The sequence below is a fragment of the Scylla paramamosain genome, chromosome 29, assembly GCF_035594125.1.
Source record: "Scylla paramamosain isolate STU-SP2022 chromosome 29, ASM3559412v1, whole genome shotgun sequence".
In the NCBI taxonomy this organism is placed as follows: domain Eukaryota; kingdom Metazoa; phylum Arthropoda; class Malacostraca; order Decapoda; family Portunidae; genus Scylla; species Scylla paramamosain.
The window spans coordinates 13224380-13250829 of NC_087179.1; the positions used below are offsets into that span (position 1 = coordinate 13224380).

General features: G+C 44.4%; 1 protein-coding gene across 10 annotated transcripts in view; it reads left to right on the plus strand.

The window, feature by feature from the left end:
- The window catches only part of LOC135115347 (1-phosphatidylinositol 4,5-bisphosphate phosphodiesterase epsilon-1-like), a 77602-nt gene extending 51360 nt beyond the window's left edge, over positions 1–26242 (plus strand). For 4 of the 10 annotated variants that reach the window (XM_064032007.1, XM_064032014.1, XM_064032017.1 and 1 more), the window contains 19 exons: positions 1403–1598; positions 5006–5259; positions 7861–8006; positions 8498–8741; positions 9070–9248; positions 9851–10058; positions 10813–11022; positions 11789–11907; positions 12782–12914; positions 13840–13971; positions 14553–14684; positions 14812–15068; positions 15577–16006; positions 16167–16279; positions 16429–16630; positions 16852–16958; positions 17261–17486; positions 17912–18077; positions 18345–26242. In XM_064032007.1, coding sequence (XP_063888077.1) covers positions 1403–1598; positions 5006–5259; positions 7861–8006; positions 8498–8741; positions 9070–9248; positions 9851–10058; positions 10813–11022; positions 11789–11907; positions 12782–12914; positions 13840–13971; positions 14553–14684; positions 14812–15068; positions 15577–16006; positions 16167–16279; positions 16429–16630; positions 16852–16958; positions 17261–17486; positions 17912–18077; positions 18345–20662 — 5772 coding nt within the window. In that variant the 3' untranslated portion in view covers positions 20663–26242. The remainder of the gene's footprint in view (positions 1–1402; positions 1599–5005; positions 5260–7860; positions 8007–8497; positions 8742–9069; positions 9249–9850; positions 10059–10812; positions 11023–11788; positions 11908–12781; positions 12915–13839; positions 13972–14552; positions 14685–14811; positions 15069–15576; positions 16007–16166; positions 16280–16428; positions 16631–16851; positions 16959–17260; positions 17487–17911; positions 18078–18344) is intronic. The other 6 variants (XM_064032010.1, XM_064032011.1, XM_064032009.1 and 3 more) reach the window with 6 other exon arrangements.
- The last annotated feature ends 208 nt before the right edge of the window (positions 26243–26450 follow it).

The following is a 26450-nucleotide window of genomic DNA, read 5'->3' on the forward strand; positions in this document are numbered from 1 at the left end:
GTGGGGGGGCTGGAGGAGAAGGAGGAGGAGGAGATTGATGGAGGGATGAGGGAGATGAGTGTAGTAGTGGTAGGAGGAGGAGGAGGAGGAGTGGTTCATTTGTTATTGTTGTTATTGTTGTTATTGTTGTTGTTGTTGTATAGCTGTAGTGTAGCTGTAATGTTAGAAGAAGAGGGACCGTGGTAGTAGTAGTAGTAGTAGTAGTAGTAGTAGTAGTAGTAGTAGTAGTAGCAGTAGTAGTAGTAGTAGTACAAATCGTTTTTATTGCTATTTTTTTCTGTTACTCCCCCCTCACCTTTATTTCCCAATCTTTAACCTCACCCCCTCCCCCACCAAAAATCCCTCCTTAACGCACGCACCCCAGCAGCCCAGCACACACTCCCCGACCCCTGTACACCCACGCCCCTGCCTTCCCCTCTCTCCCCAAGCCCTCTCCCAAAAAAAAGAATCCTCCCGCGGCACTCAGATAGGAGCCAATCACACACAATTGAATCATATCACGATGAGGGAAATTTTTCGTGTCACACATCTGGTCTTCTGTATCCATCTGTCTGTCTGTCTGTCTGTCTGTCTGTCTGTCTGTCTGTCTGTTTATTGACTGTTTGTTTGTTGGTATTTTGCTTGTGTATGTGTGTGCTTGTGTGTTTCGTGTTTGCTTTTTGCTTCCTTTGTTTGTCTGTCTATCTGTCTGTATGTCTGTTTGTTTGCTTCCTTGTTTATCTATCTGTTTTGCCGTTTCTCTCTCTCTCTCTCTCTCTCTCTCTCTCTCTCTCTCTCTCTCTCTCTCTCTCTCTCTCTCTCTCTCTCTCTCTCTCTCTCTCTCTCTCTCTCTCTCTCTCTCTCTCTCTCTCTCTCTCTAGTTATCTAGTACCTCGTGGCCTCTCTCTTTCTCTCTCCCTCTCTCTCTCTCCCCCTCTCTCTCTCTCCCCGCTAAGGGTCATTACCTCTGGCGTCAGGACACCTCCGCGCCTATTTCTTCGTCTGTCTGTGCGTCTGTCTGTCTGTCTTTCTATTTGTGGCTGTCTCGCTCCTTCATTCCCTCCGTCAGTGTGTGTGTGTGTGTGTGTGTGTGTGTGTGTGTGTGTGTGTGTGTGTGTGTGTGTGTGTGTGTGTGTTAGGTTGTCTGTTGATGTTTATCTGTTGTTTCTATCTGCATGCCTCTCTCTCTCTCTCTCTCTCTCTCTCTCTCTCTCTCTCTCTCTCTCTCTCTCTCTCTCTCTCTCTCTCTCTCTCTCTCTCTCTCTCTCTCTCTCTCTCTCTCTCTCTTAACACACGCACGCACGGACGCACACATACACATAAACAACACCACGCCATCTCCCATTTCCCCACCGAGTATCTCTAACACCTCCTCTTCTTCCTCCTCTACCTCCTGCTGCTCCTCCTTCGCCGTCCTCTGCAGTGGCGAACAGGCGGCGGACGCTCCCATGACCGCCTTGTGCTTGAGTTCCGGGGCACCAAGTGGACTTTCAGTGTGACGTCCCATGACAGCCTCAGCCACCTCGGCCGCGCCCTCTGGTCCATCCTGCAGAGTGAGGATCCCCTGCCCTACATCGCCTCCACCTCCCACCACCACCACCACCACCACCACAGGATAGGTAAGAGAGAGAGAGAGAGAGAGAGGGGGGAGGGAACAGTGCCACAAACAGCTGTAAGGTATACCATCAAGGTGAAGGTTTGCCGCATGACACCTGTGCACCAACCAGAGAGAGAGAGAGAGGGGGGGGGGCATGGATAGGTAGGAAGGATAAAGGGATATAGTAACTAATAGGATGGGCATTATTTTAACCACCACGGGATAGGTGAGAGAGAGAGAGAGAGAGAGAGAGAGAGAGAGAGAGAGAGAGAGAGAGAGAGAGAGATGTAGAGCGATAAAGGAAGAAGTGGTAATATCTAACAATAAACTAACTAATAGATAGGCATTATCTTAACAAGGGCCATCACCTGAGCTACCTGTGACATATGGGTTAATTAAGACCCACCTGCTGGTAATTACTACACGGTGCTCACCTGCGATAATCAACCCATTCACCTGCTGATGACAATGGGGCACGTGCTACTTTGCTGGAGTAGACTGGACGATGTTAATGAGGGAATATGAAGCTGCTTGTCCTGAAATGTTTGCACTCAGTCGTTCACTCACGTTACTGGCTGAGCTTTTTGAAGGTTTTGAGATGCCGTTGCAACAATAGTACAGGTATTCAGATATTCAGTATACCTAACCTAAGAAAATTGTAACCTAAACTTATTCCGGAGCATTTTGAAGTTTTAAGAGGTCGTTGTAATAAGACCTACTGGCTTTCAAATACTCAATGTAGCACTTCATTCAGTCTATCAGTCTGTCAAAATCTTTCAAAATCACCCCTATAAACTTATCCCGGAGCATTTTGAAGTTGCAATAGAAGTACAGGCATTCAAATATTCATGGTACTTCCTCGTTCACTCCCTTCGTCAGTTGCGTGGTTCAGGGTGACGCTGTAAGTTTGCACCTCAGCGGCACCATTCAATCTAAGAAGCCGTGGCAGTTTAAGACCTAAGGGTGAGTTATTGTGTTTCACGGTGATCTAACACCACCTAACTAACTTGCCGCGATTGAGTTATGCTGGTTAGGGCCGCGTCAGGGTGATTACAGGTGAAATAGGGCCATTAGAGGTGAGGTGCGTCTGATTTACACCCCTTCACTATCGATTTGGAGCCTCCTGCCCTTCTTTGCCGCCTCCGCCGCCGCCTTCTGAGTATGGCACCTTTTTATTTTATTTTTTTTCCAGACTTTTCACTTTTTTTTTCTATCTCATCTGTTTTTCGTAAATTTATCGCCTCAACTTTTTTTTCTTCCTGAGTCTTTTCCCCTGTGAACCTTTCCTCTCTATATCTTTTCCTCTCGATCTGTCACGAGAAATGCACCTTTAATTTATTTCTTTATCTATTTATTTATTTATTTTTCTTATGTTACTTGTTTCTGGTGATATTTCTTGATTCATTATTATTATTATTATTATTATTATTATTATTATTATTATTATTATTATTATTATTATCATCATCATCATCATCAAGGACTGCATTATTTTATTTTACAGTATGAATTTATTTTTCTTTTTCTTCTTCTTCTTCTCGATTATAGGAAGATAAATTAAATGAAAAAATTGACTGTATTATAAAGCTACATTTAAAGTCAATAAACGACCACTACTACTACTACTACTACTACCCGTGCCACCACCGCCTCCGTCAGCGCCTTACCTCCCCCGCACGTGGATTAGATAGAGATGCGTTTTATTTTTTTTCCTTCCTTTTTTTTACGAGGTTAAAGTAATCACGTCATTTAATTGCAAGGAAGGAAACGACTTCTAGGAGGAGGATGGAGGAGGAGGAGGAGGAGGGGGTGGAGGAGGAGGAGGAGGAGGAGGGGGGTGGAGGAGGAGGAGGAGGAGGAGTTTACTGGGTTATGTAGGTAAAGTAAATGCATGAGAGAGAGAGAGAGAGAGAGAGAGAGAGAGAGAGAGAGAGAGAGAGAGAGAGAGAGAGAGAGAGAGAGAGAGAGAGTGCCACTAACAGCTGTAAGTATAGCACCAAGGTGAAGGTATGCTGCATGACGCACCTGCACACCAAACCAACAGGTGTAGACGCTTCCCGGAATAGTGACAGCAGGTGTGTGGCTTGTAAATGACGAGTAAATGTTGCTAATCTGCGTCTTGTCAGGTGTGTCGATGCATAGGTAGACACGGGCATGGAGGTGTTAGTATCAGTACGTAGGTTTGTAGGGAAGAAAGTAGAGCAGGTTTGGGATGATGAGACTAGTACAAAAGCAGGTGTGTAGAATGGAAAGCAGGTCAGAAAGGGAGTAACGTGCAGAAACAGGCGACAGGTGTGTAGAGCAGAGGGAGAACAAGGAAATCAATTGCTGGGTGAACAAAAACAAATACAAAAAAATGAATAAAAAAAAAAAACAGAATGAATATGAAAATAATAAGGTGAAAATGAGCAAATTAAAAGGTAACGTGAACAAGGAAAGACAAACAGGAATGGAATGAAGGAGTGTGAACAACAACAGAATAACGAAACAGTGAACCGGGGGGAAAAAATAAAAGAATAAACAAGAAAATAATGAAAAGGACAAGAGTTGTACAATATAAAAAAAAATATGAACAAGAAAAATAAAACAAAAACAGAAAAACAAAAAAGCAATACAGAACAAACTCGAAACATAACACACAAATAACCACCTTGTATTTAAGTATAAGTAATCACCATAGTCACTTGCACCACCATTACCTACCTCACTGTTCTACCATGTATTAATTAACCCCACTATTTGGAACCCATGCTAGCAAACAGACACCCCAAGAACCAAGTGATAAATCATGAAAGACGACACATTACTCTATATTTAGCCATCAACAGGTGTATGTAGGTTGTCCAGGTGTCAGGGATAGGATCAGGGAGTGTGGGGAGGGTGTGTTTGCGAGAGAGTGAAGAGTGAGGAAGGGGAGTGGGGAGTGGGGCAGTGTTGCGAGGCGGCGGCAGGCAGGAATAACATGACGGGGAGTGTAGGGGGGAGGGTGCAAGGGTGTGGAGCTGTGCCAGTGGCGTTAAGACAGGTGCGTGGGGCTACCGGGCCAAGGGCGGGCAGGTGAGAGAGAGAGAGAGAGAGAGAGAGAGAGAGAGAGAGAGAGAGAGAGAGAGAGAGAGAGAGAGAGAGAATGTGATTGGGGAAGTCACAAAACTGCACGTAATATGTCTCTCTTTTCTTCTCCTTCATTGCTATTACACTACTTCTTATTTTCCTCCTCCTCCTCCTCCTCCTCCTCCTCCTCCTCCTCCTCCTCCTCCTCCTCCTCCTCCTCCTCCTCCTCCTCCTCCTCCTCCTCCTCCACATTTCTTCTGCTCCACATTTCACATCAGAATCAACCAGTCCAGCTTATCACAAACAGCTTCGTGGTGACCAAACATTCCTCTACCATGCTCCTCCCCTCGCACTCACCTCGCTCCGCCCCTCCCGCAGCAGGAGAGCTCACGGGGCGCCCTGGGTCTGGCCTCGACATGCTGTACTCTGAGGAACTGGAGGGCCTGCAGAAACTCCTCCACTTCCCTGAGGAGGTGGCGCTCAAGCTGACGGAGGTGGAGTATGACTTGTACTACCGCGTGCCGCCCATCGCCTACATCCGCCACGTGACGAGTGACCTCCGTCCGCCCCGCCACGCCCAGCCCCCGAGCTACACGCAGACGGTCGCCCACCTGACCAAACGCTTCAAGGAGGTGTGTGTATGTGTGTGTGTGTGTGTGTGTGTGTGTGTGTGTGTGTGTGTGTGTGTGTGTGTGTGTGCTGGGTTGAAATGAGACGGATTATTATACTTGCATGAGAGAAGAGTGGGTTTTGTTGCCTTATTTTGTGTTTGTGTTGTGTTGTGTTGGGTTTGGTTGTTTAGGTTTGGTTCTCTCTCTCTCTCTCTCTCTCTCTCTCTCTCTCTCTCTCTCTCTCTCTCTCTCTCTCTCTCTCTCTCTCTCTCTCTCTCTCTCTCTCTCTCTCTTCAATCTAATCTACAAGGAACCCAGAGAGAGAGAGAGAGAGATCCAGTAGGCTTGATACAGTAAGCATATTGGTAAGTGTGACAAGATAAACGGCTGATAACACTTAACAGTAATTATAATCAGCAGATTAGATAACAGGCGTGGCGAGTGTTAGAAAAGAAATGAGAGAGAGAGAGAGAGAGAGAGAGAGAGAGAGAGAGAGAGAGAGAGAGAGTATATCCTTATGCTTATTTACCTCCCTCCATCCACGCATACATAAGAGAACAACAACAACAAGCAAACCTCTTTCAGAACAATGATGAATAATAAACGGGGAAAAAAATGACAGTGGAGGAAAGACTGGATATGATGAGACGTAGAGCCATTAGAACATAAGAAAACAAAGGAAGTTACAAGAAACCACCAGGCCTACACGTGGCAGTCCCCGTATGAAGCATTACCTATTTCCACCTACTGAAAGACTTTGCGCCACACCTCCACTACTTTCAAGAGGCTCAAGTAGAAGTTGCACGGGTTTTTAAGGGTATTTTTACGGTTCAAATGACAGATTAACAAGATTCTACATTATTAACAGGAGAAACTTTCTTGAGAAACATGCTAATCATCTCTGTGGCCTTGAAAAGTCGTGGTGAGAGAGCGAAGCGTTTCATGAATATGGGCCTTGGAATAGATAGTTAGATATTTATTGATTCCAAGATAGCATATGCAAATTATCATTAGTTTGTATAATAATCAGTATGGCGTAATGTGTAGCGCGTGTGTGTGACCGTGTGTATGTGTGTGTATGTGTGTGTGTGTGTGTGCGCGCGCTAGGATTAGTCGATGAGTAAGTATATGCCGGAATTTCGTGGCTCATTACGTAATTTAAAGTGAAGTGGGGATAAGAGGAGCAGGATCAGGTGCGCCTTAGAACTAATAACACGTATTAGGAGGCAGGGAGAGTTATAAGTCCCATAATTCACTAGTGAGTCATTGATAAGGAAAGTTACGGTGACACATACACACACACACACACGGGGGATGGAAATGCTGTAGAAAGTATCACAAGATGAACACAGAACACGAAGAGAGGACGGATGACTTGGGAACACTGGGAAAATATGAGACTGTGAGATACACATGCAAGACAGTACTGTTCTTCCCTTCGATATCTTAAAGAGACTTGAGGTGAGAGGCAGGGAAGATGTACAGAAGTAAGAGGCAAGGAAGATGCACAGAGGTGGGAGGCAAGGCACGTGTACAGAGGAGAGACAACGAAGGTGTACAGCAGACTCACCGAAAAGAATAAACTTGAAGAATAAAATAAAAGTGATCTACCAGGAAGCGGTCGAGGAGAGGAATATTTAAAGAAAGCACTACTAGGAAAAAAATATGAGAAAATGAGATGCCTGGGTAATATAATACAGTTCTAACCGGAATACGTATTGAAGTGAGTTAAGGAGGTGAGAGGCAGGGAAGGCATATCAACTATCGTGGGGGAAAAAAATGGATTCGAGAGATAATAAAGGCTGTTATTAATGTTGTCGAGATGAAAATGTGAAATTGATTGGTTGATTGATTGATAGAGTGATTGAGACGCCAGCAATATACAAATGAATACAAAGGAGCATCAGGCACGTTAGAGTTTATAAGACTCCCCCCCACCTAGTACTATGCTCGTAAAAATGGAATGTTTGATTTCATATAAGTTTTATCACGAAAGGAGGAATAAATCAAAGTTTGTATACAAGTGTTTGTGATTAGTTAACACACACACACACACTCACACACACACACACACACACACACACACACACACACACACACACACACACACACACACACACACACACACACACTTAGATTTTATTGACCATAAGAAATTCAGAATAAATAAAACGCAAAGAATATGAATTGGGTTATGATCCATATAAAGTCATCAGAACAACATTCAGGTACATTAATGGATAATTCATTGAAAACAGAACGTAAATAACAAAACTAACAAAAAAATAGTAATTGCCAAATAACATGATTACTTATATTTAAATATTCTACATGTAATATATATATATATATATATATATATATATATATATATATATATATATATATATATATATATATATATATATATATATATATATATATATATATATATATATATATATAAAGCTACAACTCTCAGACAAAACACACTAAAAATAGGAACATGCATACTTTAAAACATGACGAAACTAAGAAAAATAACTACAAACTTATAGTGGATGACTGCACAGGTGTTATAAGCATTTCTCAGGTGTTGGCGCTCTAATAATTAATCCCATCCATGCCCCCCCACCCCCACAGGTCTCCTCCTGGATAACGCACGTGATAGTCTCACAGCCTACCCATGAGGACAGGAAGGCCGTGCTGTCCTGCATCCTGCGCGTGGCCCTCTCCTGCTGGAACATGGCCAACTTCAACGGGGCCATGGAGATCATCACAGGACTCAAGTATGGGACTAAACTCTCCTGTAGGAACACACACACACACACACACACACACACACACACACACACACACACACACACACACACACACACACACACACACACACACACACACACACACACACACACGAGTTATAACTGTCTTCTGTGAAAATTTTACTAAGTGCTTCCTCAAAAGTTTTACTTCTGCATTTCTTTCTTATGTCTTCTGCCCTCTTATGTCCTGTTCTCCTCCTCCTCCTCCTCCTTACAACACTTACAATTTAATTCCACTTTCAAAGACCTCCTTGTGAAAATATAATAACATCCAAAAAATTATGACATCTAGTTTTCCTCCTCCTCCTCCTCCTCCTTTCAACACTCTTATGACTGACACACAAGTTAATCCCACACTCAGACTCCTCAGTGAAAATCTAATGAGAATCTCCCCACAAATTATGATGTCTACTTTTCCTCTTCACCTCCTCCTTCACCTCCTCTTCCTCCTCCTTCAGGTCGGAGAAGCTGAAACCATTTTGGTTGAGTCTGGAGAATGAACAGCTGCCGGTGCTAGACTTCCTGACGGCGGCACTGCTGGGGGAAGGGCGCACCCACTATGAGGCCGCCCTGGACCGCGCCCTCATGATGCCTGAGACCAGAGTTGTGCCCTTCTTTGGGTCCTTCCTGCGAGATCTCACCAGGATCCTTCAGGGGACTCCCTCCCTTGTGGTGCTGGCTGAGGATGGGCAGGAGGTGGAGGTGTGTGTTTGTCTGTCTGTCTGTCTGTCTGTTTGTGTTCTTATCTGATTATGTTTTTATTGGATGAAGTCAAGCTTATTGTTGTTTGTCTTTTAATACCATTTTATTGTGTGTGTAGACATACAAACATTCTTCCCTTTATTCAATGTGGTTTTCAAGGAAGGGAAGGGGTGGAAAGGAGGGAAGGCATGAAGAGAAGAACAAGAGGTTGTAAGGAAGAAAGGGAGATGGAAACAGATGAAGGGAGGGAGTGTTTGGATTGTTCCTTTTTTTATGAATCAAAATTAGACATTTCACAACACCATCTAACCTTTTCCTCCCCCACCAGTTCATCTCCGACTACTGCGGTGAGGACGGCTTCTTCACACGGATCGGCCCAGGTGGACTCATCAATATGGCCAAGATCTATGAGGCCCAGCAGGTGGTGGAGCGACTGGCCACCTTCCACCAGCACTATGTGGCACGCTCCAACCACCTTGCCCACTCCATGATCAAGGACTCCCTCAGGTGCGGCAGGGAGGTGGAAAGATGTGGAGGGTAGTGTTGGGTTTATGTTGGGTGGAATCAAGAGAAACATACTTAATTTCAGAAGTTCAGGAAAGGAATGGGGTGGTGGAGGGTTAATGTGTTATTGGTGGAAGGTATATAGGTGTTATAAGTGGAATGGAGGGATGGTGGAGGGTCTATGGATGTGTGAGGTAGTGGAGTGCAGGTACCTTTATTTCTGTGGGAGTAGTAATAGTAGTAATATATGTATAAACAAATAGACTTAATGGTATATGTACTAATAATGTAATACAAAATATCATGATGATAACTATGATAAAAATAACAATAGCAACAATCACCAGCAGTGGCACAATGTGTAAACAGATTGACTTAATGAAATGTTAATCATGTAACTCAAAATAATGACAATAACTATGATAGAAATAACGGTAATAATAAAAATAATAATAATAATAATAATAATAATAATAATAATAATAATAATAATAATAATACCATTGCCATAACATATAAACAGACTAACTAAATGATAAACTAATCCTGCAACTCAAAAATAATAACAATAACCTTGATAACAATAACAATAACAACACCAACAGTGGTGGAGGGGACGTGTGTGGGTCTGGCGGCAGTGTGGTGAGCAGTGGTGGCTATGGCGGCGGTGCTGGTGGTACTGGGGGCATGGATGGTGATGGCGACGGAGAGCTGGAGGACTACCACCCAGTGCAGCCACTCACCCACGACCATGGCGTCACTCTCATACCCCTGCCCAGGTCCACAGTGGGGCTTGACCTTCACACTCTGCAGGTTAGTGAGGGCTGGAGGGACTTGGAAGGGTCTTGGAGTGTGATATGTAACTGTGAGGCTTGGATCTCTACACTTTGCTAGTTAGTGAAGGCTGGAGGTGTTGGGAAGGGTCTAAATGGGGTTTGTACCTGATATTTCTTACCTAATTGTTCTTACCTAGTTGTTCTTTTACAGGATTGAGTCAAGCTTGTAATGAGTGTGATGTGCAGGGCCGTCATGGTGGTAGTTATGGGTGTATGGGTAATTGTTATAGTAGTAGTAATGGTAGTAACAGTACAAATAATAGCAGCAGCAGCAGAAGCAACCCACAGCAAGCTTTCTCATCATCCATCACACTCACCACCACCCTTCCTACCACTCCACCACACCACCACACTCACCACCATCCCTCCTACCACTCCACCACACCACCACACTCACCACCATCCCTCCTGCCACTCCACCACACCATCACACTCACCAGCAGCCTTCCTACCACAACACCACACCCACCACCACCCTACCTATCACTCCACCATGCCACCACACTCACCACCATCATTCCTACCACTCCACCACACCACCACACTCACCACCACACCATCACACTCACCACCACCCTTCCTACCAGTCCACCACACCACCACCCTTCCTACCACTCCACCACACCACACACCACCATCACCCTTCCTACCACTCCACCACACTACCACACACACAATCACCCTTCATACCACTTCACCACACCATCACTCACCTATCCCTGCCCCCACAGATCCTGCACCACGGCACCACGGTGGTCAACTGGGACCCGGAGAGTGGCCGCAGCTGCTTGGTGTACCTACGTCTGGAGAGGAGCAATGGGACCCTCACCTGGTGCCGCCCGCCCTGGTCAGCACTGAGGGCGGGCCACTCCTCCTCCCAGCCTGACTATGTGCTCAGTGCCAACCCTGAGGATATGGTGTCACCAGGCCTGCTGCATATGGTGTGTGTGTGTGTGTGTGTGTGTGTGTGTGTGTGTGTGTGTGTGTGTGTGTGTGTGTGTGGTTTGGTTTAGCTGTTATCCTTCTGTGAGATGTTATTGTCTTTTTTTCTTGAAGTTGAACAAAAATGAGATTGTAACTTTTTTTTTGTCAGTAAACTATTACTACTACTACTACTACTATGGATGTGAGGGAGATAAATATAAACTCAAGAATTCTTTCCCTTTTCCAAGAGACAGACAGTTTGTGGGTGTTTGTGTGCACCTTCAAGAGGGGGACGGATGAAATTAAATGTACGCCTTTCCTTTTCCCAAAGACTGTTTGTGGATGTTTAGGGATGTATGGTAATGATAGAGACCAACATGGACAAATGCAAACTCCCCTTTTCTTTACCCAGACAGACAACTTTTCCCTTACCCAGACAGATAGACAGACAGTTTTTCCCTTAGCCAGACAGACAGATAGATAGACAGACAGATGACTTTTCCCTCACTCATACAGATAGACAGACAGACAGACAGTTTTTCCCTTACCCAGACAGATAGACAGACAGACAGACAGACAGACAGTCTTTTCCCTTACCCAGACAGATAGACAGACAGACAGAAAGACAATTTTTCCTTTACCCAGACAAATACAGACATCTTTCCTTTTTTTGCAGACATAAATACACATCCCTTATCTTTCACCCATACACAAAGCCCTTATTTTTACCAGACAGACAAACAAATTCACAGCGCCTTCCACTGATCATTTCTCCCCCTGCAGTACTCCGAGGCACCTGACGTGAGTGGTGGTGTCCCTGAGGAGGGCTTCATCCAGGTGTCCTGCCTGAAGGAGGTGGAGCCAGGGGTGCGGGATGCAAACTTTGGCACAGTTGCCCGCAGGTATCTAACTAGTCCTTCACACCTTGCACAGTCATTAGGAAGTGTAAATGTAGGGCTGAGTGTACACTTCTCTCATCACTTCTTCAGCCAGGCTCTTGATGTTCTCTTATAATTATGCCTTTAATTCTTTCACTGCCAGACAAATTTTCCCCATCAATACCTATAACACTTTGGACACTATTTTCATGCTAAGCTTTGGTAAATATTGCCATAATGTTAAAGGATAAAATCAGCCTTCAATTTTCTCTCTGCTCCTTGCTGTGTCTCCATGCAAACCATTTACACAGTGCTGGGAAGGTTAGAGAAGGATGACCATTGCAGTAAAGGGGTTAATTAAGTCTTGGCTAACCAGTACTGCAGAGATCTAGAACACATACTCATCCATTAACCTCCCATTGCATCTCTCACAGCTCACCTTTCATGACCACCACCACCACCACCACCATGCCTTACCACTCCCCTGCCATTCACCACCCTTTTCCTTTCTTCCCCACTATTATTACTCAATACTCCAGCATCATACAATCCAGAACCTCATTTAATCTGACATGCTTTCAGCTGGATATATTCTCTATCGTTTAATCCTTTAACTGCTATTTGGTACATCTTTCCTTCACTACTAAGCACTCTGAAACATCTTTACTTGTTCTACAGCCACCCCCAGTCTTTAAACCAGGTAGAAATTGCAAAGTCTCTTATTTTTAATCCCCCTTCTTTCTTGTAGATACTTATAAAGATTTCATGCTTTGCCTCTGGTGCTGTTCATTGTTTTGTATCACAGTGAAAAGGTTAAACATTCACCTGCTTCCAATCCTTCTCAGCTGATCCATGTTAACCACCACCACTCCTAACCAGCACCTGCCTTGCTCCACAGATACCTTCTGGAGGCATCTCAGCCCCAGGAGCACTGTGTCACCCTTATCTATGGCCCCAACCTGGCTGACAACAGGATCATGGTACTGGTGGCGCCGCCCTCTGTGGCCAGGCTGTGGTGTCAGGGACTGCAGGTGTGTGTCCTTACATCACTGTATCCATGTAGTTTTGATATTCAGATCATGAGTTTGTTTTGTCTTCTTGGTGATGTGCATTCTTTACTGTTAACACAGATCATGAACTTTGTTTGTTTGGCCCTATATGTATCCAGTGCTTCCTCTAATTGATGTATAGTAGCTCCCAAAAACTCTCTTTAAAGTGCAGTGTGAACTGTGGCATAATGAACAATATGAAACTTGCTGCCTGATCATGTGTGGCATCAGTAAGGTTGGTATACTTGGCTTGATGTAATGCTGATATGCCCATCTGTTTCTCAGGTCATAAATATACAGCAGCTATTCCTTATGTGCAGGGCTGCCAACCGTTGCCACCATAATTACCAAATGTGTCAAATAATATTGTGCATTGTGTCAGAGAAACCCTTTATTTTCTAAAGATTGTTTTGGGAGGTGCTGTACACTCTTCACTACTAACACATGCATCTGCTTCAGGTTCATTCAACACATGGTGAAGGTGTGGGTTTGTATCATTCAGACATGTCCCTTTTCTAATGATTTTTTCTGTGTTCTCTCAAGTATTCAACTTTTTATCACCATGTCTATAGTAGGTCTTTTTTACTTACATGTTTCTTCCAGTATGTTCATTAGCTTTTTCTTGTGTTCTTTTTTACATATTTCTCCCAGTATATTCATTAACTTATTGTAACGTGCTCCTTCGCCTCTCTTATTTCTTCACCACAATCTTTCCTGTGTGAACATTTTTACCTACATACAGTATTTTCCTAGTCTGTTCATGAATTATTTGTAACGTGCTCTATCTCATTTCTTCACTATGCCCTTTCTTTTGATTCTTTTTACCTACATATTATCCCAGTCTATTCATTAACTTACTGTAACATGCTCTCTCTTATCTCTTCACCGCAATCTTTCCCTCCTGCAGGTGTTGGTTCGGGCACAGCGTCGCCTGGCCAGCGTGAGTGACAAGCGGCTCACGTGGCTGAAGGAACAGTACCTCAAGCTGTACTTTGAGTATGAGACATGCAGCGGCCCCAAGCCAGCTGAGGCCATCAAGGTGAGGGTGGCCAGGATGGGAAAGAAAGGGAAGACTGGAGAGGATTTGATTAGTGTCTTAGAGTGTTTGACTCCTTTTATTTGTGTGTTTAAGGTGTTGGATCTTTATTTCTGTATTTAAGGTGTAGGATATCCTTTATTTTCAAAATCTAAGGTGTTTGATCCTCCATGTTATTTCTGTGTTTAACATGTTTAATCCCTCGTATTTCCACATTTCAGGTTCACGATTTCTTATATCTTATTTGTTTATTTATTTTCATAGTGTGATCTCTTTCACTTTCACATTAAAGATCTGATAAGCATTAATTTTGGACCTATGAATACATAATGTGATCTTCATTGCCAAGTAACACCATGCAACACTCCTTAGCATCACCACCACCAGAAGCATCAGTCTTTCCTCCTCCACTGTTTGGGTCACACTGCCGCTCATTACAACACAAGCCTTCTGTTCCACTCCAGTCATATGGTCTCACCTATCCACCTGTGACTCACCAGTGTTGTCCTCTTGCCACCACCACCACTAGTATATGACATCCAATTCTTCATAACTCTTCATTCCTCCTTCATCCCCTTCTGCAGATCTTTGGCGGCAGGAACTGGGGAACCTCCACAACAGGAAGCATGTCCCCGCAGGATCCCATCACCAAACGGGGATCAGGGAGCACCAAGCTGAAGAAACTCAAGTCCCAAGCCACTATCACTGTGTCCAAGGTAAGAGAAGAGAAGGTCAGGAGGATGAATGCACATGTGGTAAAGAGGAGGAAGAAAGGAAGGGAAAGGAAGGAAGAATAATATATTCACCCTCATACATGTACTACTCAACCTAATCTCCCTTCAGGATGGAACTAAATGTATGGAGGAGATGAGAGTGGTGCCTTCCCCTGCCCTCTCCAATACCAGTCGTCGCACAGTCCTCCCCACGCCCGCCCACTCCACTCATCCCTCCCCGCCACGCTCCCGCTCCTGTGACGCTGCCTCCGAGCATCTCATCGCCTCCCACGCCACGCCACACCTCCCCTCGCCTGCTGTGCCCAGACCCTCCTATGATCCTGCCACGGGTCTTCCCTCTCCCCTGCAGCAGGCTATTGGGTACAGGTTGGTAGGAGGAAAAGAGAGAGAGAGAGAGAGAGAGAGAGAGAGAGAGAGAGAGAGAGAGAGAGAGAGAGAGAGAGAGAGAGAGAGAGAGATTATGTCTGAGTGAATGTGTGTGTGTGTGTGTGTGTGTGTGTTTATGGGCATCTCATCTCAACTGTCCCACTTCATGGATACGTCAGTTCACTGTATAGGTAGAATATTATTATTATAGTTGTTGTTGTTTTCATTTGATTGCATTGTGTATTGTGCTGAGGAAGAGTCATATTTTTAAGTTTATGTACTTTTCTTTTTACCACCAGCAAGACAGGACTCTCAGTAGTACTTTGTGCTTTGTTCTGCTACATATTATCTTTTTTTTAATGCTATTTTCTATTATTTAATTGCTGTATATGAAAGATATTTGATTGTAGTAATATTCCCCTCATTTGTTCACTGTGTTTGTTGTAGTACATGTCATGAAGGCAGTATTTCCTGCCATGGCCACCTGTTCACGGTCACCTCCCCTCAGGGAGCGCAGCAGGTCCAGTGGGGCGGGCAATGGTGGGGAGTTCATGCCGGTGGCGCCACGGGGCTTCCGGGGCGAGAGCATCACACAGGCAGCGGAGCTGGACTTCACGGACTTTGTGGTGCTGTACAAGTCATTTAGTCTACGTGCAAGGAATGATCTTCGGGAACTCTTCAAGACTCTCGCTGTCACGCGTAAGAGTTTGTCTGACAGTTCCCTGGATGACCCTGGCCTCAGCCCCTCTTCACCCCCAACCAGCCCTGCCCAAAGGGCCCCACCTTTAGCTAAGCCTTCCTTGGGCTTGCTGACGCGGAACACCTCCCTTGACCTCCTTGTCTTCAGGAACAACTGCCACAAGAAGAAGATTTTTGATGCTGTTGCTGCTGCCAGCATTGTCACCAACTGTGCAGGCCTGGACAGCTCCAAGAGTCAGGTGAGCATTCCTTTCCATTTAGTAGAACACTCCTCCTTACCTGTCACTCATGCTTGTCTTTTCCTTGACCATTAACTTTACTATCTTCCTCTGCTTTACTTTACCCATATTGTTGCCTTCCCTTCCTTCTGCCTCTGCCTCATGCATCTGTCCCCCACAGGTGGTGACACTGGCAGAGCTGAGGCGGTTCCTTGAGGAGCAGCAGGGAGAGCCTCGCAGCCTGGAGGAGGTGCGCAGCCTTCTCTATAGACACGAACCTGATCCAGCACTCAGGTGAGGCTTATTGATTGATTGGTTTGGCCATATAGTTTAGTACAGTTTCTGATTTTACTACTACTACTACTACTACTACTACTACTACTACTACTACTACTACTACTACTACTACTACTACTACTACTACTACTACTACTACCCCACAGGACACAGGATCTTATGTCATTTGAGGGCTTTGCAAGATTCATGATGGACGAGGACAACTATGCCTTCCCAAATGAGAAAATGATACCTGATGAGGATGAAATGAACATGCCTCTCTCCAACTACTACATTGCTTCCTCCCACAACACCTACCTGACGGGACATCAGCTGAAGGGCGAGTCCTCTGTGGAGCTGTACAGCCAGGTGAGGGGTGACTGCTGCTGGTGGGGACAGTGGCATGAGGAAGAGGCAAGGAGAATGAGGGGAAGTTTTAAGAAGTGATGGTTGAAAGAGTGAGAAGAACAGGGAGATGAGGAGGATGAGAATGTTTGAGGAACGAATGTGAAGGTTGGAAGAGTGAGAAGAATAGAAAGATGAGGAAAGTGAGGTTAAGTTACTGTTCCTTTTCCTCTCTTGTCTCCTAGGTGCTACTGACAGGGTGCCGCTGTGTCGAGCTGGACTGCTGGGATGGTGATGATGGCTCCCCGATGATCTACCATGGCCATACCTTCACCACCAAAATTCCCTTCAGGTGAGAACCTTCACTGCCTGCCTCACCTAACTTTGTCCACAGAAAAATCCATCACAATACTGTCAGTGTTTAATCCAGAAAAATCACACCACAATAAGAAAAACAGAGATATCATCCTTATTTGTTAATATTTTATGACTCCAACCTTTGTCTTACTGATCATATGTAGACATTTAGGCATTTATTTTCACAGCATTTCTCTTAGGCAAGTACCATTCCTCTCCTACCATTGCCTTTGTAATTATCCTACCATCCTTGTCTTGTATTAACACTCACCACCGCCGCTTCTGTGTCTTCTTCAGGAGTGTAGTGGAGACCATCAATCGCAGTGCCTTTGTCACCTCGCCGTACCCCATCATCCTGTCCATCGAGAACCACTGTTCCCTTCCACAGCAGTCTAGGATGGCCAACATATTCATGCAGGTGTTTGGCGAGAAGCTGGTCACTAAGTTTCTCTTTGAGGCAGACTTCTCTGAGGATGTACACTTGCCCAGCCCCTCACAACTCAAGTACCGCATCCTGATCAAGGTGAGGAGGAGATAGTGGAAGGCTGGTGTGGAGGGATGAGACATGAAGGAGTGTAGGGATGGAGCTGTGAAGAAATGTGGAGTCTAGAAGCAGTAGAATGTTGTTGTGGGAGTGTGGAGAAAGGAAGGATGAAGGAACAATGAAAGGAAGATGATAGATGTGAAAGATGAAGGAATGCTGAGAGGTAGGAGAGAGTAAAGAGATGTGAGTTATGTGGAGAGAGTGAGAGATGAAGGTGCATAGAATGAGGGAAAAAGATTAAAGACCATAGAGCAAGAAAAAGTGTGTAGTTGGCTTGTAGGTATATCTTCACTAGCCACAAAATATCCAGACAATTTCAACACGAAGGAGGGTGTGGAAGGAAAGACAGCCTGTGTAATAGCCTGTTACAGATCCTGGAAGTGACTTGTGTGTGTCCCCTGCAGAACAAGAAGCTGGTGGCAGATGTGGGACGTGACGGTCTCTCATCCAAGGGCACTTCAAACCGATCCCCGGGCCGAACCAACTCACTGGTCAGCAACACATCCACCGGCTCCTTGAATGACCCAGAGTCTGATGATGAGGATGAAGATGATGACTATGATGATGAGGGTGAGGTTACTTGGAATTTAGTTGTTTATTTGAAGATAAATTTGAGTGAAGGATGATGTTGGGGTTAGTGTAAGGAATGATGAGGCCAGGAAGTACCAGGTATGTAGTGCAAGGCCTAGGTAAGGAACTAGGGAGGGTTGTAACAGTATTTAGGGAAAGTGAAGGGCAGAGGGAGGCTGGCAGGGAAAGCAATGGTTGATGTGTGTGGGGAGGTATACAGGGGTAAATATTGGTGCATGTGTCTGTACTAACATTATTTTCCCTCAGAACACAACCCCTTTGAACTGGCCCACGACACTCTGTTTGAGGACGACAAGCACTGCTCCTCGCTCATCAAGAGTGTGTCCATGGGCACAAGGACCGAGTCACTGTCGAGTGCTGAGGGCAGCCGCTTTCGTCCAAAATCCCAGAGTGACGACCACCTGGAAGGGGAAGAGTTGCCGCCTCCAAAATATAAGAAACAAAGCAGCCAGATTGCCAAGGAACTCTCGGACCTCGTTAACTACTGTCAGGCTGTCAAGTTCCATGGCTTCAACCTTTCCAGCCCCAGAGAGTCAGTCAAGGGTAAAAAGATGGGTGGCCGCAAGAGCACTGTGCAGCCACCCATCATCACCAACACCCCCATACTGGTGCACTCCCAGGTGGCTTCAGACCCCAGCCGTCTGGAGCCCATCCTGCAGCCACCCATCCTGAAGCGTGCCATGGGCGTGCACCCGTGCTACCAGTGCTCCTCGCTCAATGAAAATTCAGCCAAGAGGCTGTGTCGTCGTCAACCGCTGGACGCCCTGCAGCACACTGAGACACAGTTGATGCGCACCTACCCTGCTGCCATGCGCATTGACTCCTCCAACTTCAACCCACTGTACTTCTGGGCCTTTGGGATACAGATGGCAGCACTCAACTATCAGACAGATGACACCTACCTCCACCTCAACTCAGCCATGTTTGAGCAGAACGGCCGCTGTGGGTATGTGCTCAAGCCCAGGGTGATGTGGGACTACAACCACATGATGTACCGACGCTTCAATCCTTTTGACAAGGAGTTTGATGGCCTGCACGTCCTGAACCTGCGGGTGTCCGTCATCTCAGGCCAGTACGTGTGTCAAGACAACTTCCAGGGCAGTCCTCAGGTGGAGGTGGAGATCCTGGGCATCCCAGTAGACTGCCTCAAGTTCAAGACAAAGGTGGTGCAACGCAACTCCTTCAATCCCATCTGGAATGACACTTTCAACATCCATGTCATGTTCAAGGATCTGGCCTTCTTGCGACTCACAGTCACAGACACCAGCACGGGCCACACCACAGCACTCCGCATTCTGCCGCTGCGGTGCCTCCGCCGTGGTTACCGTCACGTACGTTTACGTAACTTGCAGAACCAGCCACTGCCAGTGTCCACTCTGTTCATTTACACACTCATGGAAGAGGAGGAATACGAGATACAGCAATTGTCACCTGGCCATGATCCCACCACACAGGACTCCGCACTAAAGGAGGCCCATGTGGAGCACCAGGATGTGACGCCAACTGTGGCACTTAAGCGACGGAAATTTTTCGTAAAGATTCACGGAGTGGTGCCTGACGAGCCATACACAGTAATCAGCGCCACACAAGAATGTACAGCAAGGGACGTCATCAACAAAGCTATGGTCAAAATAGGCAAGGGTGCACGCATCGAGGACTACATCCTTATTGAAGAGGTGGCCAAAGGGTGGCAGCGCAAGGGTGACAATCCAACAACACAGCGCATTCTTGACATGAATGAGCGGCCGCTGGAGGCGCAGGCGCACTGGCAGGGCGACGGCAAGTTTGTGCTAAAGAAGACCTCAGATGACCCGAGCACCCGTGCATGGCTCACCACCATCATGAAGAAAAAGCGTGGTGCAACAGAGGGTGAGGTAACAGAGGAAGCTAAAGGTTGGGAGGAGGAGGACACTTTCCTAGTGTGTGTGTACAATGTAGCCTCACAGATTCCCTATACAATCCTAAAGGCACCTACCTCCAGCACAGCACAGGACATCCTAGCACAGGCGCTGGTCAAGGCACGCCGCATGGAAGACCCTACCCGCTTTGTGTTAGTGGAAGAACTGGAATATGGCCAGCTGACAGAGATGGCAGGCAGCTCAGCCAAGAAACGTTGTCCACGAGTGGAACGGCGCGTGCTTCCTGACAATCAGAACATCTACAAGGTGCAGGCTGGATGGCAGACATTAGGCAAGCTGGTGCTGCGGGAGCGAGGCGCCCCGCTGGACGGTACTCTCAGCCGCGCATCAGCTGCTGCATCGGCCCTCTCCTCCACTCTTTCCACAGCCATCAGCCGCGTCAGTCGCTCGCGGCTTCATGAGCGGCGGCCAGTCAAGGAGACTTACAGTGACCCAAGCGCCTTGGCAGCTGGTCACGATGCTTACCAGGACCACCGCCGCTTCAAGAGCATGCACGAAACGTGGCGTGGTACAGGAGGCACCAGTGGAGCACACTCGGAAGGAGAAATCCTCTCAGATGACGATCATCCAGCCGCTGACTTCCGTGCCGCTGTCCACAAGCTGAAGAAAGTCTCGCTCAAAAAATTCCAGCGAGTATGGAGATAATGGGTACCCGGGGGGGTGGGGACCGGGGGACACTCCACGGAGGCCGCCTCGCACACTCTGCCCCGGACTCTGTCAGGTGAAAAACTATTTTGCCGATGAGATTTGAGTCCTACAAAAGGAATTTGAGAATGGTGACGTCAGTACTGGTACTTGGCGTGCCCCGAAAAGCATGCCCCACCCAGCCCCGCTCCACCCGGGCCCGGAGCCGGCAGCGCGGCGGCTGGGACAACCGCAAAACCAAAGACCTACACACAGACCACTTCCTCCTCAGGCTGCCCTGCCACGTCAGGCAGTGGCCGTATTAGGAAGAGACAATACAGTAAGTTTTCTTGGACACCCATGTGATGCAGACTCTTTCATTAGAGGCTCTAGGACCAAGGGATTTTTTAGCTGTTTATGCAGCGAGTGAGTGGGAGAATGGCAGACGCGTGGCGGCAGGAACAGACGTGTCCTGCCCGTGGAGCACTTGTGATCGTAACTGTAGATAGTCCTGACAGTGAGAATAAGCCATCCAAGTGTTTTGTAGTGAGCAGCAGCAGTAGCAGTGCATGGCAGCAGCGACGCCAATGGGATGAGAAAGGCGGCGCTGCGGCTACAGGGCATGCAAGAGCTGTGAGTGTGTGGACAAGTGACGGGCGGCGGGCAGGCGACACGTGCTGCTCGGAGGCTTGCTGGGGATGGATTCAAACTTCAAAGATTCTCGTGTAAATACTGTGTACAAATATGGTCTGGTCCTGTACATTACCCCGCTCCCCCTTAAAGGAAATATTTTGCATAAATACCTCCTCCCTTGTCAGTTTTCGCCGCGTTGGTGTTGTATCGACCGTTCAGTGTTTTTGTCGTCTTGGTGTTGGCTGAGTTGTTTTGTAGGCGAGCGTGAGCATATCTCCTTTATTATTATTATTATTATTATTATTATTATTATTATTATTATTATTATTATTATTATTGTTCGCGTCGTTCTTGATAACATGCATATCAAGTTAACGGTAAGGAGAGAAGAGGACGTTAAGACAACTTTTGTAACAGCCTCCTGCGTGAGTGTTGTGTTCTCGTCTATTTATTTATTTATTTATTGGTGTGTTTTATTGATGAACCAACTTAACTGAGATTCCAAAGAGCTCGATCAAGACTCCGACACGTGGTCAGTGATGCATTTATTCGTGGCATTCACCAAGGCATTAAGGGGCCGCCCCGGCTGCCCCCAAACCATGCATGCTTTCCTCCCGAGAGAGATTTCTATATAAATATATATATTTACATGTCTAGAGGTTTTAAAAAATAAGAAGCAAAACAAAGAGAGAGAGAATGCATTATTGCCATACTTAAAACGGGTTCCATAATATATTTTTTAGTCATTTACAAAGGGTGACAGGGTGAAGATTTGCCGCTGATCAAAATCTTTTTAATGTATTTGTGACTTCCAGATTGTTATAAGCATATTTTTTATTTTTGTTAAGACACTTAGGATACGCATGTCTTGATGCTTTATAAAAAGAGAAGTTATATTCGTCATTACTAATATATATATAAAGATAAATAAATAAATAAATAACTGAAAGTGAGTCAAAGCTCAAAGTAGACTAGAGATCCAGTTTTTATGGCGGGGAAAAAGCAAAAAAATACAAAATGGAGATAATTTATTAATCTACTTACGTCGTCTTCAAATGAGTACTTTTCCCCAATACTTTGCACAAATCTTTTTAGAGTTACGTAAACCTCTTCCATAATGATATTTTTCTAAATTTCATAATATATATACGTATATATAAACGTAGACGTCTAGCGAGTAGTGAGAGGCGTTTCGGAAGGATAAGAATGTTACCACTTATCTATTGTCAAAAGAAAATAACTTCCGTACTTTTTTTTTTCGTTAGGTCTCAAGAAAAAAACATTTTTGTTTTCCCTATTTTATCTTCCTTTGCATGTTCATCCATTTTCTTTTTCCCCCTCTCTTCTTATAATGTGTTGGGATATATTCTTTTTTTTCTCTGGGTGAGGCTTTTTCTTATAATCCATCACCATCTGTTCTCTAATCCGACTCGCCCCGAACGCTATAAGATAATAATGACAAACTGAAGTCCACTCATGATAACTTCGTCCATTCTCTCATAGCTGTTCCTCCGTCTATGATTCAGTTATTTTTTCACTTAATAATGCTGTTACTATTACTTCATTTTTTCCTATATCATTCTTGTCATTCTTTACGTGTCATGTTCGTTAATTAATCTTGTTTCGATGTGCATTACGAAAACAAATCTGTGTACGTTCCTTTTATTTATTTTTTTCTATTTTTATTATTATTATTATTTATTTTTTTTTTTTTATATGTGTGAAGGGGAATAAGTGATATTTCTTTGTTTCTCTCTTCCCGAGTCACTCGCCTCAGTAAGTAACAATAATGACGATAATAATGTTGATTAATAAAGAAATGGATATGTATAAACAAGAGTGGAGTGGAAAAAATATATATATAACACTATGCTATAAGAAAAGATAATAATTTCTTCTGTGTCTTAATCAAGCGGAAGTCACGTTCAGCTTCTTCCTCATCTTCGTGGAAAATAATCTCTTCAAACTAAGAATCACAGTTTCGCGGGGAAAAACAAAAAAGGATCAAATGAATACCTATACAGACCAATCAACACAGCGCTCGGCCTCCCCCCCACGACAGCCACCTCGCCCTTCAGCCCTCCATCACGCAAATTCAAATAGTGGATGTCCGATAAAGATCCCACGCCAGTTCCGCAAATATGTCACTACTAATAAATTGAAGTGCGACAATCTGCGTTATCATGTTGAGCATTGTAATTATATGGGGAAAGTTTTTATTTTTTATTATTCTGTAATGTTTTCTGATACTAGATTCGAGTGGGGGCAATCTTTATTACGTGGTTTTCCTTGATTTTAAAAGTAGCCATATCTCATCATTCGAATTGTTGACGATTTCTCATAAATTCCCTCGTTCAAGTGGGACAGGCTTTATTACATATTTTTTTCTTGATTTCAACTGCAGCCATGTCTCATTATCAGAATCATGGGTTATTTTTCGTAATATCTATCGAGTATTCTTGGCGAGGGCGGCGTGGAGCCTGGCGTGAGGCGTTCTGGCTGATCTTGCTCAACGCACCGCTTTTTGTAGCCCGATCCCTTCACCTCACACACATCCTCGTTTCCTACCACCTCATCCTTTTGCTTTTATACCTGTGAACACTTTTTTGCCGATGATGTAGTGAGTTCCACGGCTACACAGAGAGGTAAACAATGGTTTTCATATCAAGATTGGACTGTAGGGATGTGTTGGATGCAATATTAAAAGTCAGCGTTTGTTTACGTCTGACACGAGCACGTGGTTCCCTGCGCCGTGATTTGTCATACCACTGCGATCTACAGGGCACTAGTGTTTGTAGTCTTCAAGTGCGAACTGTGGGACTGCTATAAGCTCCTACAAAGGCGCCGGAGCAAGTGTAAGATAAGTAAGGAATAAAAATGTTGGATTTTCTAATATACGCTACAGCAGTCACGTGTGTAAGGTAAAACTGTTCACTTTCACTTACGCTTCCATCTTCTCTCTTCACTCCATTCCAATGCATGGAAACAAACAGGGAATCATAAAGAATGATGGGCTGCGGTCTGTATACTTGAACATGTGGGCGTCTTGACGATTCTAACAGGCTGTATTGGAAGTTAGTATGGTTTTCAAGAATAAATTTAATTATTTTGGTGGTTTAGCAAGGACTAATGGGTGAAAAGAGGAAACTAAAATTTGACTGTCTCTCTGGTCCTTGGAAATAATCGTAATGAGAGTCCAAAGTGTTTTAAGTATACGAGGCTACATCCTAATAGAATCAGTTCGAGCAAGGAAAAGTTTAATTTCTCTTGCGAAAGATGCTAATGTGAAAGGACTGCCCCCTGTAGGCCTTTTGGCTTCTTGCACCCTTCGTTATGTTCATATGCAAAGGCCTTGCGAAGAAATCGTCTCTGGTAATGTTAAGATCATCATTTATTTATGTATTTTCAAGGTGGGTGACTTGAGCTGGGCCTGTAACGAGTGAGCGTTGGTATTTGTATGCATGTAGTACTTATTCTGTGTGTTTTTGCTCCACGAGAACTGAATGGTGATTGTAGCTTGTAAGATATGAAAATTCTCTCTCTCTCTCTCTCTCTCTCTCTCTCTCTCTCTCTCTCTCTCTCTCTCTCTCTCTCTCTCTCGTACAGTGCCTGCGGGGCCAGTGTCATCTTGGAGAAGTGGATAGTGTTATTTTTCATCGTGTTATGTCCTTTCCACTATCATCATCATCATCATCATCATCATCATCATCAACCATATTATTATTATTATTATTATTATTATTATTATTATTATTATTATTATTATTATTATTATTATTATCAACTTCATCATCAATCCATTTCTGTATTTTGTCGAATTAAAAGCGTCCGTCGTGTTGTCCCTTTAGGAATAAAAAAATAAATAAATAAATTCTTTGTCGTAGGTAATAATAAAAATAAGTCGCCTTGTCTTTCCATAACTTAATACATAATTTCCACTGTAACGATTTTTCCTCCACTCTTGTTTATTTTTTATACCCTTTACCAAGACAGCAAAAAAAGACGTACACAATACTAACAGACAGCCGTACGTAAGACTGTTGTTAGCATGTTCCCAACCACCCAGCATTCACCACAAACCTTCAACACACACACACACACACACACACACACACCTATATACTGGGTCACACTCCAACTTGTAAATTTTGTACGTATTTGTAAATAGACTTCTGAAACATCCCAGTGAGAGTATGATAAACAAAAGTACGATAATAGCCATGTGTAAACAAACTCCCCCATCCCCAACTACCACCACCACCACCACTACCCTCCCTTTAGGAACCGAACGTTTCTTGGTCGTAGTCGTCGCGTGTGTAACGTTTTCGTCCTTGCGTTTTGCTGCTCCTTTCGTTCTCCCCTTTTGGTGCATTCGTTATTCGTGTGGAACATTAGTAATAACGATTAATGAACAAAGCCTTTTAAATAGTTGCAGTTTCTATTTCAAGATATTTATATGGATGTGACTTCTTTCATCCCTCCCCCTTTCCTTCTCCATTTTTCTTTTCTCGTCCCTCCCCCTCGTCCCCCCATCCCCAAAGAATATATAGACTATACAAGCGACTGATGTCAGTTGCTTATAATGTTTTCTTTTGAGAAATTATATTCAGTCTTCTAAAAAAAGATTATCTAATATCCAAATACTACTTTGTTGTTGTTATCTGTTGTGCCACATCACTCTAAAAAGTTTATAATAAATATACATATAACTAATAATGAAATAATAATATATTACCCGAGTAAATGTTTTCTACTTTTGATATCAAAGTTGGGTTTACATAATGCTGGTCAACATTTCATTATAATTTATTATTATTATTATTATTGTTATTATCATTATTATTATTATTATTATTATTATTATTATTATTATTATTATTATTATTATTATAGTAAAATTATAATCAGTCTGTTGGTTGTATGTTGTAGATCACTTTACATAGAAATAAAAACTATTATCTTGAGGTACCCTGCCTGTCCTTCTCTCCAGACCAGTGGCTCTTATAAGTCGACCCGTGGCGTCAGGCTCTGACGGTAAACTCTTCACACTGACCCCTCGAATCAAAATAACCCCTTCCCCTTGCTGCTTCCTTGAAAGCAAGTAATACCAAAATTCCTTAGTCCTCTGAAGGATCCCCACCGTACCTTTTATAAACTAGCTCAGTGAACCCACGGA